The sequence below is a fragment of the Agelaius tricolor genome, unplaced genomic scaffold, assembly GCF_023055355.1.
Source record: "Agelaius tricolor isolate 1412-34295 unplaced genomic scaffold, bAgeTri1.0.p SCAF_2, whole genome shotgun sequence".
In the NCBI taxonomy this organism is placed as follows: domain Eukaryota; kingdom Metazoa; phylum Chordata; class Aves; order Passeriformes; family Icteridae; genus Agelaius; species Agelaius tricolor.
Window position 1 is genome coordinate 69,608,568 of NW_027269262.1, and position 23,107 is coordinate 69,631,674.

The following is a 23,107-nucleotide window of genomic DNA, read 5'->3' on the forward strand; positions in this document are numbered from 1 at the left end:
TGCATTTCAGGGCAAAAAGGGCTCTGAAACTGTCTATTGCAGATGATACAACACTGGGAAGAGCTGCTGACTCCCTCAAAGAGATGGAGGCCCTACAGAGAGACCTGAGCAAATCAAAAGACTGGGCAATAACCAACCACATGCAGTTCAACAAGGGACAGTGCTGAATTCTACTCCTGGGATGCAGCAACCCTGGATGTATGTACAGACTGGGGATTGAGATGCTGGAAAGCAATGCCATGGAAAGGGACCTGGGGTTCCTGGTCAATGGCAAGTTGAACATGAGCCAGCAGTGCCCTGGCAGCCAGGAGGGCCAAGTGTGTCCTAGGGGGCATCAGGAACAGCATCACCAGCCAGGCAAGGGAGGGGATTGTCCTGCTCTGCTCTGGGAGGCCTCACCTTGAGTGCTGGAGGCAGTTTTGGGTGCCACAAGAAAAAAGAGATAGAAAACTATCAGAAAGTGCCCAAAGGAGGGCAACAAAGATGGTGAAAGAGCTTGAGGGGAAACTCTTTGAAGAGAGGCTGAGGTCACTTAGTCTGTTCAGCCAGGAGACCTTGCTGCAGTTGCAACTTCCTCATGAGGGGAAGAAGAGGGGCAGGCATAGATACCTGCTCTGTGGTGAGCAGTGACAGGACCCAAGGGAATGTCCTGAAGCTGTAACAGGGGAGGTTTAGTTTGGGTATTGGAAAAAGGTGGGTATCAGAAGGTGGTTGGGCACTGGAACAGGCTCCCCAGGGAACTGGTCACAGCACCAGCCTGACAGAGTTCCAGAAGTGTTTGGACAATGCTCTTGGGCACATGGTGTGAATTTTGGGGATGGTGCTGTGCAGGGCCAGGAGCTGGAGTGGATGATCCTCGTGGGTCCTTTCCAACTCACCTTATTCTGTGATTCCAAGTTCGAAAAGACATGGAATATATCCTTAGAGATCTAATACTACCTGCTGTATTCATATTGGCAACATTGGTGAAAAAATACAGGATGAATTGTATGACTCGTGGCATGACTCTTAAACCTTTTTAACCTCTCCACACTATATATAAGTGAGTTAACCACTTAGCAAAACACCCAGCAGTTTTAATATTTAATGCAATAAGTTGAGGGTTGGCATCCTAATGATTCAAACAATCAAGAAGCCAAGGATTCTACTTCTGGAGAAACTCATGTTTCTAAACTTTGTTTTTCTGAAAATATCTCAAAAGTATCTAATTTGACAAGCTATGCTCGCCACTTGCAGTGAACGAAAATGAAGACAAAATTCCAAATATGGAACATTTCTTGTCCTTCAACAACACACGTGAAAATGCAGTTAAATTTTTTTAATGTTTGATCAACCTCTTCAGCCACTGGTCATATCATCCTGCTACTGGCAGATGTAAAAAAAGCTTTTTACACCAGTTAGGGTTTCCTCAGTTTAACAAAGCCGCAAGTGACACCCCCCACCCCCGCTGCCCCCCCATGCCTGTTTGCTAACAGGGAGCAGCTTTCATTGCTGCCCTCAAAACAAACACAGCCAAACGTTCAGAGCTAGCAAGTAGCTGAAACTGTCTCCACCGAGAATGGGAGGGTCTTATCAGAGCTGAACAGTGCTTCTGGAAGTAAGAACAGATAAAGCTTAACAGCATAAACGGCTCTGAAACGTAAGTTATCAGTAACCTTGTTACCAACTCAGAATATGAAATTAAAAAAAAAAGGCATTAAGAAAGAACACAAGCTGAACAATTTCACTTTGAATCTTAATACATAATACTGAATCTTAATACATAGTTGTAAACTTGGCTGAACTGTAAGCTTCATGAACATTAATTCTTGTGATTCAAAAATATTTCAGGATATTTAATTGAAGAAAAAAAACCCCAATGTAGTTTTATTAGGCCACTTACAAAGTTACTTTAGAATACCTTCCAATAAAAAGGTGCCTATGCAAACTGAATGCTGCTCTGAATATTTTAAGAGAAAACACTAACTTTATTTTTCAGACAAATTTAGTTTCCTCCCATAAATATTAGACTGCTGGAGAGAAGACACTATTGAAGAAGCACTCTGCTCCATCATATCAAATATGATTATTTGGGATATTTTGATTACATCACAAAAATGCATTAATTCATGGGTCATACTGCACCAGATAAACAGATGTAAGGTATCATTTGAAGAAAACCCAAACCTTAAGACTAATTTAATTTGATTAATTTTTAAAGCATGTGGCTGCAAAGCTATTAATTTTCTGGTTTGTGTGGTATTCAGTCAATTCAACTCCCTGTCACTCTACTGGTGACAAAGAAGGGAAGGGATGACAGCTGGCCATTTTATGCAGAGAAGGACCATAGAATGACAGCAGTCTCCTGGTTTGGCTGTCACCATGGTTCTTTCTCTCAGCATTTTAAAAGCTGTCCCTCTTCAAACTGTTGTGCACAGTGAGGTGTTTTCCAGAGCAGGGACAGAAATGCTGAGTAGGTCACATGACAGCAGCATTTTCCCTGTGACCAGTATTGTCCCTGTTAAATATCTGCCTCCAAGCGCTCTAAGCCCACAGCAACTGTACCAGTAATTAACATTTACTGAAGATAAACCGAACTATCTGCAATAACCAGAATAAATGAACTTGAAAAGAATGCAGTCAAAGCCTGAAGCACACAAAGTGTTACATCAAGCCTGTAGACCTTAATAACAAGCTATTTTTTTTTAAGATGGGAGAAAACACTTGTATGAGAGATATGGTAATGCCAGCAAGATAACTAAATTTAGCATGCGAAACATTAAACAGTTTAGGAGGTTTGTGCAAAGAACTAAGAATTAGATTTAAGAAAATTACTTTCTTAAAGAGGCAGGCCAGAAAACTTTACTTATTTTGTCCTAATAAAAAAAGATCTGTAGCAATATGACCAATAAAACCCAGCTCCCTTGCAAAACTACTTAAGGAAGTTTCAGCACTTGCAAGCAGAGAAACCAGAGGTTCAGCTGCTGAAACCACAGCACCTGGTGCTTGAGTGCAAGCTGCCATTACAGTAGAAGGCAGACTGAGCAAGGTTACATCTCAGCTCTGATACTGTCCTGCAAAGATCCTCTCAGGTATGACAAGAAAGCATTACACAGGCTTAGAAATAACTGAATCACAGCCCAGCATGAAAATATCTGTCTCCTGCTTTAAGCAGAAAAAAGTCAATTAAGGACCAACTTCAGATTCCACAGATCTTTAAAGCCCTACAGGAAAAATATAAGTCTTTACTACTCATTTACTTTCTTTTAACTTATAAACAACCTTTTCAAAAACTCCTCTGCTACTTTACCTCTACCTTGCTGAGGTAGACTAATATTTCATAATTATTAAAAATGCAAAGAATGTGACATCCAATAATTCAATGGAAGAAATATAGTAATTGAATAGTTCAGGTTGGAACAGATCTTACAGATCATACAGCTCCAATCCCTCCCCAGTCATGGGCAGGGAACCTTCCACTATACCAGGTTACTCAAAGCCCCATCAAGCCTGGCACTGAACACTTCCAGATATGAGAATTCCACAAATCCTTGAGAAATCTATTCCAGTGCCTCATCACCCTCATATCAAAAAATTTCTTCATAGCATCTAATCTAGACCTTTCCTCCTTCAGATTAAGGCCATTCCCCTTTGTACTATCACAAAGGCCCTTGGGAAAAGACCCCTCCAGCCCTCTTACTAGAGAGCCCCTGTAGGCTTTGCAAGGTGCCATAATAAGGTCTCTCCAGAGCTTCTCTCCTTCAGGCTGAACAGTCCCAACTCTCTCAGCCTGTCTCCATAGCAGAGGTGTCCAGCTGATACCAAAACAACAGCCCTTGGATCAACCCAGTGGCCCTCCTCCAGACTTGCTCCAAGAGGCCTGCATGAGACCATGCAGTCATGGCAAAGCACAAACATGATGCATAACCCACAAATTACCTAGGACAACAGGTACAGCAAATATCTGTCAAGGAAAGGTTCCAGGCCAAATGACCTGTATAAGAAAGTACTGAATTTCACTCTGCATTTTTATTACTAAAAATATATAATTAATTCACTCAATTACTTTAAAACTTAATATGGAAAACTGATTTTAAAAATATTTCAGTAGTATTACTGAATTGATGCAACCGTGCAATTCTGACATGTACACAGAAGAACTAAATTCTCATCTTTAACATGCAAGCCCCTATTATTATACCTTCCTAATTTTCAAAGAAATACAGGCATTAGCTTACCAAATAAAGTTAACCAATAACTCAAAATGTCTGAAGTTGTGCAGGTGTCAAACAATTCAACCTACTAAAACCAACATTTTAATTCTCTTTGCACACCAATAACTTGAGAACATAAAAGCCAAGATCAGTTTTCATTGGTTTTGTCCCCTTTGGGTATACTGCCTATCCAAGCTGTGCAAAGCACAGACAAGCATTCCCAAAGATGGCAATCCACCTTTTGTTCCCTTGCATTGTGTGATGTCTTTTGTCTGAAATGCTTTAACAGGAAGAACCATTGCCTGCATTTTTGACATTCTAGAAACTTACTGGCATCTCTTGTATTGCCACAAAAGAAAGCAACACAGTAAATACCAAACATTTACTAAAACATGGGAAGCTGACATTACTAGCTTTTTAAAGGAGGAGCATAATACACCACTAAGTTGCCAAAATTTTGATTTCTTACCCTGGGAAAGTACCAAATCCTTTCAAATGCACAGCTCAAATTAATAGTATCATCAGGAAAGTAACAAAGGCCTTACTGGTAAATAATCTAGGGTAACTTAGTTGCTTCAAGCTAGCATTTCTGTTTTATTGTATCACTTAATTTAGCCCAGTAACTGTTACTTCATGTCAGATGAGACTTCATCCAAATTCAGAACCACCACTAATAAGAGATTCAGTCAGAAACCTGGACACTTTATATGCTGCCAGTCTCCTTAATATTCTTTCCACAGGTCTTGCATAACAGAAATAATTATACGAATACTCTTTCCTTTCTGTAAAAAGTTTACACTTGCACATTAGGTTTATGAACATTCATTGAAGAAAAAACCCAGCTTGAAGAATAGAGCTTGTCTTATCAACATAGCAACATTTTAAAAATATCCCCATCTGTAGGTACTTCTGTAACTCTTTTTCCAATTTGACTTTTTACATGTTAAAATAGCCTCTTCTCTACCTCTCCCACAGCAAAGTTGATCCTTATTTTCACAGTCTTCTTTAGTTCAAACAGTCCTTAACAGCGGGTAAGTATTGTTTTTATAACATAGACTCTGGCTAAAGTGCAGTATTGGTCCTAAGGGAAACAATTATAACAAAGGATGCTATTACTTTTTAAAATATCTGTGCAAGTTATATAGATATATCTGTGTATCTAGATACATGTTAAAAACCACAGTCTTTGTAAACTGAACTTCTGATAGTTTTTACACTGCTACAGGGTATGCTAGAATAACATTTCAATTCATTTAGGTATTATATCTCCTTTCTACTCCACTACCACAGAGGAAAGTTAAAGAGACTATTACTTCAAAAATGTGTTATTTAGGAACACACATTTTATAGAACCATTTGTTACAACAAGTCAATTTCATATTTTGCAGGTATCCTGGGTAAAAATAAATATAAAAACAATACATAAAAGATAAAGAATAAAAACATGTTAATAAATAAAAAAACAAACAAACAAACCAAAACCAACTCAACAGCACTCTTAAAGTATGTTTCAAAACCCAGTAAGATGTAATTCTTAAGAATTAGACTCTCCTGTCATAAACAGAGTCTAAATGAAAACTATCTTCCAAATTTACCAGAGGGTAAAAGCACAGTATATTGTCAAGATCACTACTTCCCTGTCTTCAAGCTGTTGTTTCGCAGGTCTCACTGAAAACCTTTTCCTTTAGAATCTACTACGTATTAAACAGTACTACAAAAATTCTGTTTGGGGAAAACAACACTGAAAAATCCCAGTTCCTTTCATATATCTAATAAACTGCAAAGCCAGTGTTTTTGCTTCCTCCCCTTCACTATAAACATGAGAATGGGACAACGGGGGACTCATGTCCATGAATTTCGAAGTATTACCAGACCTTTATATGGTTGACTGACTTCTGAGAAAGTCATGGTAAGTCAGGAAATTTACACTTTTCTAATTGCATGCCCATGCAAACTCTTGTTCTTGGTACCTAGGCATAAAGCACATTTTTTGTGAAAAAATGCATTACTCCAAGGGAAAAGAAAGGGGAACAAAACCACCATAAAACTGCTGAACTCCTTAATGCTCAAAGTAGTTTCTATTATTTACTTCAAATGAAATATCAGTAATTAGATTCTATTTCAAAGATAATGAAAATTTGTGACTTAGCATCCTGTTTACATATTCAAAATTTAAACTTCCAGAAACTGTCTCTGCACCACAACATGTAAAGACTGCAATAACAGACATGAACATACTACACTAAAAATTACCAGAGTGCATTTACGATTAACTGGCTGGTGCTTTCTTCCCTTCTTCCCATACCAGAGACGAGACATTTCCCTTCTAAAAATAAAACACAGCTAAAAAAAAGAAATGAAACAAAACCCACGGTTCCAGGCTGTTTGAAAGCATTCTCTGTACCTGCTGTCAGCTCCAGGCACAGGCAGAGCCCCACGACGCCGCCGTCACAGCAGAGTTTGCTGGACGCTCACATTTGACTGACAAGGCAGGCAGCAAATGAGCGAGTGTGCAGCAGGGGATGTATCGCAAATGATGACGATACACGAGGAGGAAGGCTTCCTGTGCTCAAGCGTGGTTGCAGAGCACTAGTTTGTTAAAAGGCCAAAGTATTTAAAGACACAGAGCTGAATTGTTTGCACACAATATTGAAGAACTCAAAAATAATCCCAAAGAACTGCTTGCAATATTTGGCTATAAGGTAATTGCTTAATAACAGTTTCTAATGGTAAAGTGTTTGCATTCAATATTAAACTAATAGTTTGTCTTCTTTGTGCTGACAACCTTACATAAACACTGTAAGTAATTCTGAGAGTCCAGAACCAGTCAGAAGAGTGGTCAGTGAAGATTTAAAATATTATTTTTAAAAAGGGGGGTTTAAAGCATTTGGAAACTGCTAGCCTTGCAGCCTTTTCAGTTTGTAAGCTACAAGAAGAAAATGAATCCTTTTGTCTATAAGTTAAATTTGCCATATGGGTTAAATGGTAGTCCCAGCATGAAAGTATTTTTGGAATCATGATTACTTTTTCCATTAAGGAAGGATGTTTATTTAAACAGGCATGTGCAATTCTAAAAAGCATGACAACCCTGTAAGAATCTCCTTGCAGTAGCACTTGCAGTCTTTCTACCCCACACACAAAATGAAATACCTCCCTTCCCCCTGCAACATCCCCCAAAACAAACAGCAACAACCAAAATAAACTCCACATCACCCATGCTCCACGTTCTGTGGGAAACTATTAAATAGGCCAAGGCAACAACAGAACAACATTAAATCATTGTTTACTCAGGCTGTTGTGCTGTGATCTAAAAGCCAAGACATCCAAGCAGAGAAAACCAGAACCAAAACTTGTATTTTACTGCAAATGATGTATTGGAACACCGCACCTTGCACTACTGTCTAACATTCAGATGTTTCTTTTCAGTGAAACCTTTTATGGGAGCTGGCATCTCTAAAAGCAAATTTGTTCTTACTTATCAGAAGTATTAAGGTGGCAAGTAAAAACATTGTTATCATTGGAACACTGAAGGTGGGATTTAGGAAATTCAAATATGCAACAATGACTTGACTAAATATATAGTCAAATGGTGTATGATTCCAATAATAAGCCATATGTCTATTTATGTGCTTGAGTTTTTTTTGTTGGGTTTAATTTTCAAATACTAAGTGAACTAATAATGAGGGTTGAAACAAGAACAAAAACCAGACACCCTTAAAACTGTTTCAAATGAGAATTATCAGCAATATAAAAATACAATACAAGCTACAGACATCACCCCCTTCTCTGCCAAGTATGGGAAATCTTAAAGGAATGGAGAATATGCAGCAAAAGTATTTCAAACTTTCTCTGGAAATGAAACTTTTAAGGCTGAAAGCAAAAGTTAGTAATACAACTAACTCTTCCATAGCCTACTTTATCAGTCATCTGTTCCCTGCCCTTCAAGAAAAAAAAAATTCTTCCCTAACACAAGCCAACACATTGTTTCTGGGAAGGAAGAAAAGAATCTGTATAATTGAATCCTTTTTCATCCTGCAACACTTAAACAATTCTAACAATTTGCTTACAAGTTTAAAGCTTCTCTCTGAATAAAAATGACTTTTCTCATAGCTTCTCAAAAGGATTTTAAAAACATGCTCAAAAGAAAAGTAAGCAATACAATTCTGTTCGATCTGACAACTCACTTTTTCACTGAATTAGAGCTGCAATTTTCATGGGAATGAATGCACAAGTAACTTTATGAGACCCCCTGACAGTGTTTTGCTGCTCAGCCCTGCAGCAGCAGCAGCTGCCCCTAGGAGGTGGCAGCTGCCCTGAGCTGGGAGCATCTGCTGCAGAGGGAGGGCAGCAGAACCTGAGCAGCACCGAGACACAGAGCACTCAGGGAAGTGGCAAACTTGTCACTCGTGACACATCTCCACCCAGCCACAGAGAGAAGCCCACACAAGAAATCTGACCTCAGCAGCAACACTTAGTTAAAGATTAATAAACTGCCCTTTTATTTTTTCATGCATTTGGGGATTACAGTATTATATATATTCTATTAACTGGAATAAGAACCTCATATCTTGTAGCAATTAATGTAGGCCTTGACATCAGTGTTCTTAATAAAAGATTCTAGTGAGGAGCACCAGCTCACACATGACATCTGTGCAGAACAGCAGCAAACACTTGAGAGCATCCACCTATTTCTTACACAGACAATGGAGCAACAGAAAATATATCTAGTAACACTGAATGACAATCTTGTTAATCTTATCCCTGTTAAGTCACAACCAAGATAAAGATCTCTACACAATCAATGTGCATAGTCTTCTCAGTATTTTAACTCACAATGTCATTTCTTCTAATAAACTAATCTGTCTCAAAAAAATACTTGAGCAACAGCAGAGAAAAAGTAGAGTGACAGCAGAGGTACAACATATGGAATGCCTTATTTCCATTCCAAACCAATTACCTGGTTTAGACCTTTTGCCATACCAGATTTCAAGTTATCACATGGCAAGATTACATAACACTGAAACAGGGCAGTAGGCATAGTAACCCTCAACTTCAGTAGGAAGACTGGACACCAGGTGTAGAAAAAGGTTTTTGCAGCTGGATCAGACGGAACTACTTTGTTTCACATAGTCACTAACAATGTTCTGATACCACAGCAACAGAAAAGTCATGACACTGAATTCTGCAATCCCTACATTTAACATTTATGCTTTTTGAGTAAGGTTGCATTAGTGGAAAATGTATTTCTCATGCTCCATCCCTCTTAAGAGACAGAGGTTAGCCAAGAAGGATAACAGGACAGGCAGGAAGGGATGTAATTACTCAGTTTATTTACAACTTACTGTTGATTCCACATGAGTAAGTCTAAAGTTCAGGAGTAATGAAGTTAGAATGCAGTTGAAATAAAAAAATAAAAAATCAGGTACTGGCTTCTATACAAAATTACTACTCTGCCTTCTAGAACAAGTGAGTCTTTGTAAAAATTATTGGAGGTGAAGCTAACATTCAATTACAGCTAAGTAAGGTCTGATCCCTTTTCCCTTTACAGGTACAAGAAACACTAAAACATTACAAAAAGCTATCTCCTGTAGTGTCAATACAATGTGGACTGGCACAACTTCTTACTTGGCTGAGAAAGTTTCCATAAGAAAGGAAGTCTAATTTGAGAAGTCATCCTTTGTTTCCTGTCAACAGCTTAAGGAAAGGGAGGGTGGAAATAAAAGGAAGTATTTTTCTATCACAAAGTTTTCCTGAGGATTTTCAAAGGTATGCTGAAAGCCATTAAGAATCTCAAAAGCACAAGCTTTTTAGCTGAATGGCTCTGCTTTAACTCTTAGTAGAGGGACCATCCCAAATATCTTCCTCTATTAGATACAAGAAATAGCCATCAATTAGCCAACTGCACATTCATGACTCCAACTACAGGACAGCTCCAAATCATCAAAACCTCTGATTTTCCACTTACAAGTTATAAATAATTTGAAATAGATTAAGTGGTGACAATAAATACAGCAAAACAAGAAATACCCTGATGCATGAAGGTTAGAGACAGTACAATATCATTCAAGTTAATTGCAAAAATAATGAAATTGCAAAGAATGAAAGTTACCAATCTCTGCAAAGAGCATTGGATTATGCAAATAGACACCAGAGTCCTTTTCTCCAACCACCACAAATTAACAGAAACATTTCTACTATAGCACATGACTGCTAGAATTGAAGAGACTCATTCTCCAGTAAAAGAGCAAAGCCTATTAGAAATTCTGTGTTAATGCACAGCAACACATGCATAGTGACACATCCAATTTCTTAACTGACAATACATGATGTAAAAACCAAATAACCACCTAGCTTGTATATCCAATTCGTTATCACAAAGAGACAGCCTTTCCAGAAACATATTGGAAAAAATATTCTTCTTCTGAAGACTTAGCATGGTTCATCTTTACAGATCCTGTGCAATGTTTCATTCAAGAAGCCTACAAGTTTCAGGCTTCCTCTTCTCTCTGATCATCCAGTACTATCGAGCTTGTCATACAGCATTAAGTTCATATCACATTTTAAAATGCAAGACACAACAAGCAGATGTTGCACCAGCATCCAAGCACTGAAGTATACAGCAAAGAATGGAAGCAAATTTACAGAAGAAACATGATTAAGAATACAAAAAACTAAGATAGCAGTGATTCTAAAACTGCAATATCCACTTTAATATAGAAGAACATTGTAGGTTCCAGTCCAGATCCAATAAAGAACTTAACATCTGAGAAAGGTTTCAAGACTGGGATATTGGATATAGGTGCTTATCTAACCAAGAGACAATCATTGTTTGTGACCTTCACATTTCCATAAATATACAGAAATAGAATTCTGAGACACTCCAGAAGATACAACTTCAGTAATGTTGGATGGCTGAGTGTCCAAGTCAAATACCATTTCAAGAAGACAGAACCTCAATTGCAACTAAAGGCTTGATGCAGCAAGCATTTTCAAACCACATCTTAAGTTCTAACTGAAATTCAGTTGGACAAGTGAGTGACAATGCTTTCAGGAAGCATTGTATTCATGTTTTCTACAGACATTCAATAGGCAAAAACAAAGGTAATTACTATGAAATGCAAGTCCAGAACATGACCTACCATGTCTAGGAAAAAATATTTGCAAGTTTCTATCAACTCAAGCATCATTTTGGAAATAAACTTCTAGACAGTTTAAAATCAAATTATTTGTATTTTCTCCACAATTAACAGAGTTAATAAAAAAATCAAACTGATGAGCTTCCAACTACTTTAAGACCAGTTTGCGGGTCGTAAGACAAGAAATTTCCTGTTTTTGAATACCTTGAGAATGAGTATTTATATTTACATGGACACAAAGTAAAATTCAGTCTTGAATAATGGCAATGAGATCAAGTGACAGGGAAGGGAAAGGAAGAATCAATGTTTTAAACAGGAATTACTGTAATACAGAGCAATTCAAGTGTTTCCTTAACAGATTTCAGGTTTAAATAGGAACCTACTATATACACTACTTGAACTTAAAAAAGAAACAAGATTAGAGCATAAATACCAATGAAAATTGTTTCTGAGACACTGCACAACAGAAGGAGTCAGCTTGCTGTCAAGTCTTGCCATGTTTAGATGCAAGTACAGAATATGCTTAGGAGAACGAGTTTGTTTATTAGCACATAACAGTATTCATCATTTGTGCTAACAGATATAGAAAGCCATTAGCACTTGAACTTAGACACACCAAGTAAAAAAAGAATACCAAGATAAATATACCTTATAGCTCAGTACAGATGGTAAAAAAACCAAGCACCAAAACAAAAAAAAAACCAACAACCCCAGACAAGTCAAAACACCCTCTTTCTTGGTGTAAGCCCATTCATTTAAGTACAAAAGAGATATTCAAGAAAAATGGATGGGAATAACACAACTGAGAATTTAGCATCACTTTCATTTCTTAGATAGTATATTAAATAAAGTTATTGCCTATTCATTTCTAGTGGGTACCAGAGACAAGTCTTTAGTAAGGGCTGATCTTAAGTGAAAAAGTATCCTTTTTATAAGGCTTTGCTAATGACACAGGCAGGAAGACAAATACCGAGTAACAACATCAGCGATAGCAACTGCAAGGTGCCTCAGACAGATTGTTTCAGACTCTGTGATTTGGTCACCTTTACTGATGCTAACATGAGACAGCAGTAGATTCATAGTTATTTCTAGTAAGTCAATTTTCTATCAAGGCTACAACACAAAAAGAGAAAGTTAAAGGAAGTGCTGGAATTTTCCCTGACACTATGTACAATGCAGTATTTGATCAAGGTAGAAGTAAGCAGGCAAAAACTGAAGTTTGAATAAGCATTCAGTCCTATTCATTGATTAACTTAATAAATCAACACCTACTACTTATTTCATTTACTGATCTTTGCCTTTGTTTATTACTTCTTCCCATAACTTCTTTTCCACTAAACAAGCATAGAGTTTCTCAAGGTCTATTAATAAAAAACTGCACTTGAATGTATTAAAAGAACTTGCAAAGAAACAAAAGCTGTTTCAGAGCACCACCTGGGTTACCCATTAATCCTCTTCCCTGTCCTTCTAGTTTTAAGATACTGTACAATGAAAGCAGGAAGAACACATTTTGGAAAAGAAAGGTACTCCACTACCTTCATCCTTTGCTAGATGAACAGTACTTTGTCATGCATTTCCACTTCCCTTCCACCCAGAGCTCTCCTATCCTTGTGATCTGAAAAAGGCAGCCTGTTTTTCAGCCAAATACCCAGAAAAAGGCTTCAATTATACTGTACACCTGCTATTTTAGATTGAACCTGGAGCAAAAACTGACAGAAGAAAAGCTTGCTGCATTGAAGGAAGGAAGTACATTGATTGAAAATAATGACTGGAATTCAGTGGAAATAATGGGTATGACAACAGTGGCTACAATTCCCCATATTTACTCATATTTTCTAGCATACATGTTAAAAGCCACTAAAATGCAGTTTTATGTAAGGACAGCTCAAACCATCCGGTACTGTCAAACATTTCTGATTAGAAGTTTTTAAGAGCTTTCAGATTTGTGCTAAAAGTCAGTCATAGGAAGGCACGTTAAACAAATTAAAATGCACAGAAGACCACACTAGCATATTTCTTGTACTTGCATAACATTTTTTATAAAGTTATCCATCTCACTAATCACATTAGCATAGAAATTCAGAAAATTATTATTTGATAATATTAAGAGAACCAAGCTTGACAATGTCACTTAACACAAAGAAATTACAATATTTTTGAAATGTTTTCTATGACTGTTTCCAGAGAAGACCTAAATACAGGCTTAATATCTTGCCTCATTCTGTGAGAAATAACTTACAGATTTTAATACTTGCACAAAATGTATTGCCTCAACTACTTTCAGAAATAGTTTCTAAAACCTAACACATTCCACCATGAAAAAAACATTTTCACTCTATTTTGTGGAAATTATTCTGTAGTTATATTAAGATGTCAAATTACTGAAGAGCTCAGTAAAGGAGAGATATACTGTGCTTTAAACCGTAACATAGATCACTATTCACTGATACCCATGTTCCAAAAGGCCAAATTTTAAAACTCCAAATATTTATAAAGGCTTTGAGCAAGAGTTAACACCAAAATACATCGCTGGTAAAAACTCAAGCAATACATATGCTGAAAATATGAAAGTTAAAAAGACATGTTTTTATGATACTAATTTCAATGTCTCAAAGCAAAAATGCTCCACCCAAAATCACCAAGTTGCAGGGAATGTTTTGCAACTATGGCCTAATTCTTCAACTAGCTACATTTCAACTCTGAATCCAGAGTTCTATGGTTCTAAGTTTTGGAGCTAAGCTACGACCTGTAGTTAGACTATTGCAGTTCTTTCAAATTTCTTTTATGCTCTACATAAAATAGTGTAGACTTCCTTAATTTCAACATGTTCCACTGCAGGGTAGGGGGAAGAAAAACAAAAGAAATCTTACAGTCAGAGATTGCAATTGCTGTCCCAAGACTCAAACAGTGCAGATGGGATACTTCTACAATATATATATGACAAGAATCATCAAACTTTTGACCAACATTTGAATGTACAAGACTGGAAGTGCTTTAACTGTATGTACACTACAAAACAAAACCACGTAGACGTGTAAAGATGTGTCCATAGAAACACAGTGGACACAGATTCACATGAGAGAAATGTGCTTATTATTAAGAAAAAAAAAGAAATAGTTCCAATTACAACATATTTCTAAAATACAGTCAACAGCATTATAATGCATGAATAATTCACAACTGAAAAATTAATTACTAAATTATTTAAAAGACTTGTCATTAATAGCTGTTCTTTTCCTCTTTTGCTGTCCCATCCCTTTTTTAGAGTCTTACCAATAAACACTGGACACTCTAAATAGAGGAATAATAAATATCAGAAAACTGTCAGTTTATGAGACTGAACATTAAGTCTGCTTCACCAAAATTCTAACTTTGTTGCTGTACTCACATTCCTTTCCCTAGGAGTTTTAAGTTACAACTTGCTCCACCACAAAAAAATGATTTGGAATTGTGAAATGTTGCCCTGATCTGATGTTAGAGTAAAGCATTAGGATGGCATAAACTGAACAGCCATGATCATGATCATCAGACTAATAAGGTGTTTTTTTTTTTCCTCCTGGAAAATATTTAATAATATTTTAATATATTCTAATGTGTGTATCAAAAAAAAAATAAAATCTCTGATACTGCTCTTCCTTACCTCCCACTCTTTAGCAGCATCTTCAGTACTCGATTCTTCACTAGTTTTAGGCTCATCCTTCTTTTTTACCACTATAAATCCAGGTTCCCGAAGAGACTCCCCAGTGTCTTCTGCATATATTTCTGGACTCCACTGGATAAAGAAGACATACAAGTGATCTGTCCTAGAAAAGTCAAGTTATGACACAGAAAAAAAAATAAGGTAAATTTGTGATGTTTAATAATATTAAGTATTTAAAGTTAAAATAAAAATACTATTTAATATTTTACTAGATATTAGAGACAAATTTGAAAAAAACCTAGCTAGTTCTTTAGGTTTGTTTTTAGTTTTTAAATATATGAAGATGTCTCTGGAGAAAAAACCAGGAAGCAAGTTGGCAATGGATTAGCTGTGATTTCATATATAAGTATGATCCTTCAACCACTTCTGCCCCATTGGATACCTCTGCTTAAAACTGAAATAGCTCCCAAAATAAAACACAAAGACTTTTTTAATCTTATTTAGAAAGAGTTACATAAAGCCAAACAAAATTAGAATTTAAAAGACGTCTGCATGTTTGTTTTCCCTATGCCTGAAGAACAACTGACCACTTCCAAGACATAATCAGAATTATACAAATTGTGGAAAGTACTATAGATGTGGGGGAAGACTGCTGAAAGCATGCAGGTGTATATATGAATCATAAAATCATGAACTACAGGCTACTCTAACTATAGTAAGTACGAAGATTCAAAGTTACCTCATTTTAAGTTATGTGCCACAAATTACACTGTTCTCCAGTTAGAAGAGCAAAGTCACCCAAATTCACAGGAGGAAATTTTTTGTAATCCTAACAGATGTCAGTCTGTTCTGTATTAGCTGCAGGTGCACAGACAGAGTACTCAGGAAAAGGACTTGCAATGCATCCACTAGTATCTCTTGATCATGGAAAAGAGAGTAAGAGCTAGAGCTTCATGGCTTTGGTTGCAAGACTTTGAATATTCCTTATGTCTTTCTCCAGAGACATATGCTATATCTGGGTATTGTATTAGCATGAAGAATAATATTTGAGCCTTTTCTTCTCCCTTCCTTAATAATCTTTGAAAAACTGAACACTTGAAGAACAGCAAGAGATACAGAACTTCAAAGTTTCTCAAAACTGCAGTTATATTTCTCATGTACCACTGCCCAAAAAATTTCTGCACACAGGTATGTAGTAACTGAACAGGGTCAGTTATCCAGAATCACCCTTGTTAAGATCGAGGCTCCTGAAGAACAACAATAAAAGGGGAGGAAAAAAAAAAGGGGAGGCAAATCTTTCTCTGGCAGTAGCAAAGAATAAAACATTCTGGAAGCATAAGTTTAGGTAAATTCTATCACAGAAGTCCAAAGCAAGAGGCTGCAGACTCCTCATGGACTGAATGAGGCATCAATTTTTTGTCATGCAAGTATGAAAGTTTTTTTTAAGTTCTGATTTTAGCTCTTCAAGAACTTTGAGTTATGTATAATTATAGCAGTTAGAAAAAGGACATGAAACTTGATGCTTAAGGTACTATAAGACTCTCCATCCCAGACTTGCTCCTTTAAGAGTATGAACACTGAAATAATGCTTTTCTCTCTTTTGTACCACTCAGTGACACAGACAACTGGATTGGCACTAAGTACTTTCATCTATGCAGACTAGCACTCAGCAAGGTTAACACCAAATTAAGAAAATGAACTCCCCACTATGAGAACATAGCTTTTTCTTTACAAAAAACATAGGACACACACTGAATGAAAAAAAGAACTGATACTCATAGTAAACTACCCCATTCAGTTAGAGAGAGAGAGAGAGATTGAAAGAGAGAGACCCTTCACAGATGAAAATAATTTCCAAGGAAGTCAGTACAGACTGAAAAAATAAGAAACCTTTCGTCCAAAATATGTGATCAATTGTGCTTTATGCTGAAGGTAAGTACTTGATACATTAGAAAATGAACCAAAGAGACAGTGATCATTTTAATCACTAATCTAGACACCATTGCCATATATGAAACATCTGATTTCAAATTAAATACAATACTTCTAGAACAAGCAGATTTGAGTTAACTATAACCACAAGCCAACTCCTGGCCCAGACAGGATTAACAGCAGCAGAATTAGTGGGACAGACCTTTGACTCAAAACTTTGCATCCTCTTTAGCACTTAGGAGGTAGCAGAGGTGGTGTTTAAAAGCTGGTCAGTAAAATCACTACCATGGACTCAATTCTCCTTGTTGGATAAGTATAAGCCAATTTCAGTATAAAATAATTTTATTTCTGTAATCAACCTCTTCTCCTTTAGATTAAAGAACCCCACTTACTTCTAATTTTCTTTATATGTTACACTTTCTAGGCATTAAATAGTCTTGCTGTTTTCCTCTGGACTCTCTCCAATTAATCCATATCTGTCCTCAACTGCAGTGCCCCAACTGGACATTCTATGCCATTCAGCTCAAAAGAAAAGACGGAAAAGTGACTTGATCATTGTGGGTAGGTATTTACACCAGATGATAACTAAGATTTTTTTGTTTTTTTCTTTTCTCCTCACTCTTTGACAAGGATGTAACACCCTTAAAAACCAATTTCGGGCTGAAAAGAAGTCACAGTTTCCTAGCAGTAAAGATCATCTCAGAATACAAGGCTGTACCAGTGAGTGAGCATGAACAATGTCATGTCTTTGAATGAGTTCAACAAATTCAGGTATTTTTCCAGTAGACATACTTAAGGTGGCTCATGGAAAGGTTTTACCTTCCATATACAAAGATAAGACAAAAGAACCCCACCTAGCTCTTCTGAACTCAGAGAGGATTTTCAGAAAGTTTCCAAATAATGGGTAGCACAGATAAAAACAAAAATTTTGCTGCAGAATTTACTTCCTCCACCAGACACCACTCGACTCTTTCTTTTGTTATTTACTTGCTACAAACAAGAGCCTAAATAGTATAGTAAGAAACTACTTGCCAAACTCACAAGTAACTCAAGTAAATCAGTAAAATGTCTCTAAGGTAATGAGGTACTCCAATGGCAAATACAATACAAGCCAATCAACAACATCTTCAGACATTCACCTTTTTTTGTGATTACTTAGAGACACAGTGGCTGCAAAATTTTGAATGGTGCAGAAAAAATGAAAAGCTCAAACACCTACTGGCAATTGCTGATTTTTTACAGTTTGCCTCTGTCTTACCTTTCTTGTGGAACAGCAAACCAGTACTCATGTTTTTTGTCCCTTTGTGCATACTGTTGCATTGTTGCACTTGCTTGAGAAACGAATGTTTTTCTCATGGGTTTTCCAACCCTGAGACACAGAAACTTGTGAGATCGATGTCGTCTTTTTTCTTTCATAACAGAAGAACCTAATAATAAAGACAAAGTAAGCTGTCCACAAGGTACTAAAGAGCTTAACAAAATCATTAATTTATTTTATAATAGACAATTGAGGGATATAGGACATTTATGTAAGTAAGTAATGGGAGATGGGATAAGTAGTAATAATAACCTGCCCCTTTTTGTTATGAATATCACAACAGTGGAAGTAATTTCAGAGCACAACATACTAAATTCTAAGATTCATTTCTGCTTCCAACTACAGATCACATTGTTACAGCACTTCATCCATGCTTGGAAGTACTCAAAGTAGTCTTGATGCATACTCTCAACACTGAATCACCACCCTCCCACTATTAAACAGTATCCCACATACATGAAAAAGACACTGTGTTAAATATGTATTTTGGCTTGATTCACATGTGTCAGAGATGTTAGTTATTTATCATTTACAAGGGAAAACCTTCTGGCCCTACTGATACCGGATTAAGATGAATTTTAATTTTTTAGCTATATCAAACACCTCAATGGTATGAACACCACCTCAGGATGAAGTATACTGGATTTTGCAGTACAGGATTTTTCTCTCTGGTGGTATATTTAATTGAACTAATAGAATTATATGACTACCCTCAAGGTCTGAATTGTCAAGTCAGCACAAGGTAAAGTAAGAAGCCTTCTTAAACTTTTTCTTTACTAGATGATTTGCCTTGCCAAATCCTCCAGCCACAAGAAACTTTTTTTATAGCAAGAAAGGAAAATGTAATTTTAAGAGTTATTAGGATCAGTTATGACAATAAAGGGTTTATCCTAGCTCTGGTATTATATGTACATACAGATAAGTTTCAGTTTCCCAGGACACGTCTTTTCTTTACCACTAAGCACAGAAAACATCACCTTCTTGCTCTATAAGCATTTTCTCAATAAGATTTTTACCATTAAGTTTAGAACAGCACTGTTCCACAAAAGACTATTTTTTTTCTCGTAACTATTTAAATGTGTGACTCCTAAGTTTCAGTCAACATTTTAGAATTACACCTGCAGCATATAGTATAGTAAATTAGCCATATAAACATGCATTATTTGGAAGTATTTTATTAATGTGTAAGCTCAAAGGTAAATTGACAGATTGAAAAAAAACACAAAAAGAAACAAAAATAAACAAAAAAGCCTGTTTCATAGGACTGGTATGCAAACTCTGTGCCAGTGTTAGATAAATACTCTTCAATGATTTGGCATTTTTGATTTTGGTCCTTCAGAGGCAGCAGATTAGGACTTCCCTGAGCTCAGAGAAGTGGGATTTTGGTTCCAGCTATCAGATAAAGTAAAACCAAACAATTTAGCTCTGCCCTAAGTCTCAAAATTACTATTTCAGATGCTTTCTTAAGTGAGTTCTCCAGTACCTTCTTGTATATTTGATACAGAATTAATGAGAAAAAAATTCAGCAATGGCTACTGGGTCTCATTCTTCTTGTCTTTCCTTTCAATGTCTGCCAATATTCAGCTAAGCTGTAAATATTTTGTCATGTTATCATTGATTATATTTTACCTTGTTTTTACACACACAAAATTAGAGATTGTTACAATTTCTCCAAAATATCAACCACACCTAGCTTTATTTCAGTCCAGTGGTTAACAAAGGTGTCTGTAAAAATAGAAGCTTGGGCAATAAAAAAAGCAGATACAAGTAAGACCTTTTTAGTTATTCTAAACTTGATGTGTCTACTCATAAGTGTCTACTTGCATTGCATGACCTCAACATTCAGAACAAACATTCAGATCATTAATTCCAAACTCAAACATCTGACCTCTTAAAGTTCAAAAAACAATAGTTCTCAAAACCTAAATTCTCAAAACTGCCACAAAAGAGAAAAAATTCAACTAAGTTCCTGCTATATGAAAGGGACAAAAAGACTGTCTAGGTAAGTTATTGATCCAAAACTCATAGTATGACTACTTCAGCATTTTATTTTGAGAAAGGCTACTTGAAAGTGTTTACTATATTTCAAATTTTAAATGACCTGGTGTTTTTAGTGACCTGCTGTTAATAGATGTCATATTCATTTTGAAGTTTTTCAAGAGTTATAAAGCAGATCTACGTTTTCACCTTGGTTCTGTTTCATCATGCCTGTAGAAGCTTCACCAAATCTATCTAGATTGAGAAATATTACTTCATAATATATTCATTTATTTGCATTCTGCTAATATAACATGCAAGAATAAGAGATGTAATAAGTCCTACTGAAGTTGGACTGAATTGTTACAAATCTCCAAAAGGCATCTTGTGCTTTTTGTGTTTTTTCCTTTGTACTTTACCCCATCAACTTTGAGTGAGGCAGCAGTACTATGTGTACATAAGGTTTCCAGCCAGCACTCTTCTGTAGGACTGTATGCAGACACTTTTTTGGTTATATATATATTTACTCTGCAAATATACAGATCACATAACAGACGAACAACCTGCAGCCAGTCAATGATACAATCTTACAAAAAACCAAAACTAAAGCATTTAATGCTACTGAATTAGAAATATTCATCTGGAAGAAAAGCAGCAATTGTGCCAAAGAACACTTAGTACCTGATTTTTTTTAAAGTTACAACCAGCAACTACTGCTAGCTGACATCCACCAGAGGTATTAGAAAGTAGTATTAGTAAGTATATTAGAAAGTAGCCAGAAGAATTAGAATATTAGGGGGCATAAAATATTTAGGGCATAAAAGCCAAATTTATCACAGAAGTATTCATCTGCTTCAAATTTCAAAATTCAGATTACTTCCTTAAAAGAAGAAAAAAACCCCAACCCAACCAACCAAAAAAAACCCTCAAAAAACCCCAACATGCAAAACCCATTATATAAGATTTTGAAGCGTAGAAAAACTTCTGTTAACCAAAGAAGGTACTTCTATTCAATATAATTTCAACTTTAATAATTAACATAATGAATTTAACCTTCAACACTTCACTTATCTTTAATGCCTGTCACACACTAATAGAGTCTTTTCTAGTCCCCCAGATATTGCACAATTAAAACAAATAGTTCAGTTATCTCTATTAGTAAGATGGGAAGACATCAGAAAGTAACTTGTGAATTTTTTGGAAAGCAGATTTAAGTTGTGTAAAGGCACAGCATATTTGTGTATGATAAAAACTTGAACAGCCTTTAAGTGTAACTTCCAACCAATAATCCCAGGACCTTAATCTTTGCATAAGAATTAATGTACTCAAGAAATAAAACCTAGCTGTTCACTGTATCTACAGCACTAGCTTCCTAATATCTAGCTCTTACTTTTCCTTAATCAGGCTTTTTGGATGCTTAACCTTGTTCTAGTCATCATCAAAGTAAGACAAGATGCAAGTGAAACAGCATTCTGAAAGCACCAAATATTTTCTCCAAAAGTTTATGTAAAGTTTAACTTTGGAGTATCTTCAAGTCAACGAGAAACATAACCAGCACATGGAGAAATATGGCGTACAAAATGAAAAAAAATTCAAAATTTCCATTAAATTGGAGGGTGATACATTTTAAATATGAAGGTTAATACTGTACCCATAAATACCCACAGACTCACCTTCTAACCGCCCATCTCCTGCAGATACAGCTTTCTGACTGATCTCTTTTTGTGAATCCTGGTGCATGTTTTCTCTTTGTTGTTTTGTTTGTTGCATAGTGTGGGTCTTCCAGAGCTTGCGGAGTTCTTCTACTTCTGCCTCTGAGTCTTGACTTTGCTCTCCCACTACTTTTCCTTTGCTAGGTGTCTCCTTCTTTTGAGAGTCTGTGGTATCTTCACAACCCGGACATTCCTCTTCCATCTCATTATCTGTTTTTTTTCCTAGTGAGGAACCCTGATCCTTGCCCACTTCTGTCTCCTTGCTGTGCTCCTCACTACCCTGTGATCTTTGCAAAGACTGCTGGAGGACATCTGCAGTGTTTTCACCAGATTCTTGTCCCCCCTTTACAGACATTTTAGCACTTTCTGAACTTAAGTGGGTACCAAACTGTTTAACACCTACAACCATTTCGGCACTGGGCTTTAAGTCACTGGCAGCTTCACTGGAGTCTGAAATGACTGTTAAACATTCAGCACTAGTCTGGTTTATTGTTTGGACAGATTCCGACGATGCTCCAGAAGATTTATCTTGTCGAAGCTCATCTGAGGAAACAAGTTCCTCCCGTATTGGAGAGAGTTCTGATTCTGTGAATACATCTTCTGAAAGAGACTCCTCTGTGCTTCTTGGGGCAGTACTAGCACTGTCGTTGCCCGTGTCCCGAACCCTGGAATCCGTGTCATCTGTATTGCTCTTCGCAGCTTTCTTGGAATGGCCAAGTTCCCTTACTGACAGCTGCTCTACATCTCTGTTGAGCAAAATAAGAATGTTGTTATAACAGGTACCTTCAAAGTATCAAGCTCTTTTCTTCACTGTTTTGTTCAAGCTCTTAAAACAAACAAACACCCTAAAAACCAACTTAATCCAGAGCATTAGTAATAAACAAATATAAAATGTGATACCATAATGGTAAACGTGGCTGACCTTTTGCCAGCACAACAAAGCAGGGACTTCCCAAGTTCATGACATTACTTTCACAAGAAACTCTCCTATAAAACTAACAAGATTGTGAGATGCACTTGAAGTGTAAAAATAAAATATAAACCAAAGTAAAACCAACAAAAAGCTACACACAGCCATAATCTCTAAAGGTGAAAATCATCCACAGTTTTTTAGGTTTTGTCTCCCCAAGCAGTCAGTACAATTGTACAACAGTACAGATATGTCCCACCCTACAAGGAAGCTGATGCCTAGCTCACAG

The 23,107-nt window shown here is 36.5% G+C and overlaps 1 protein-coding gene across 13 annotated transcripts in view; it reads right to left on the reverse strand.

Moving 5' to 3' along the window:
- Positions 1-23,107, reverse strand: part of OXR1 (oxidation resistance 1) — a 355,200-nt gene that overhangs the window by 16,309 nt on the left and 315,784 nt on the right. For 12 of the 13 annotated variants that reach the window (XM_071421385.1, XM_071421381.1, XM_071421378.1 and 9 more), the window contains 3 exons: positions 21,870-22,654; positions 18,160-18,328; positions 14,970-15,132 (listed from right to left, as the gene is read on the reverse strand). In XM_071421385.1, the coding sequence (XP_071277486.1) occupies positions 14,970-15,132; positions 18,160-18,328; positions 21,870-22,654 (1,117 nt within the window). Of the gene's footprint in view, positions 1-6,446; positions 6,520-14,969; positions 15,133-18,159; positions 18,329-21,869; positions 22,655-23,107 lie in introns of those variants that run through there. The other variant, XM_071421391.1, reaches the window with a different exon arrangement.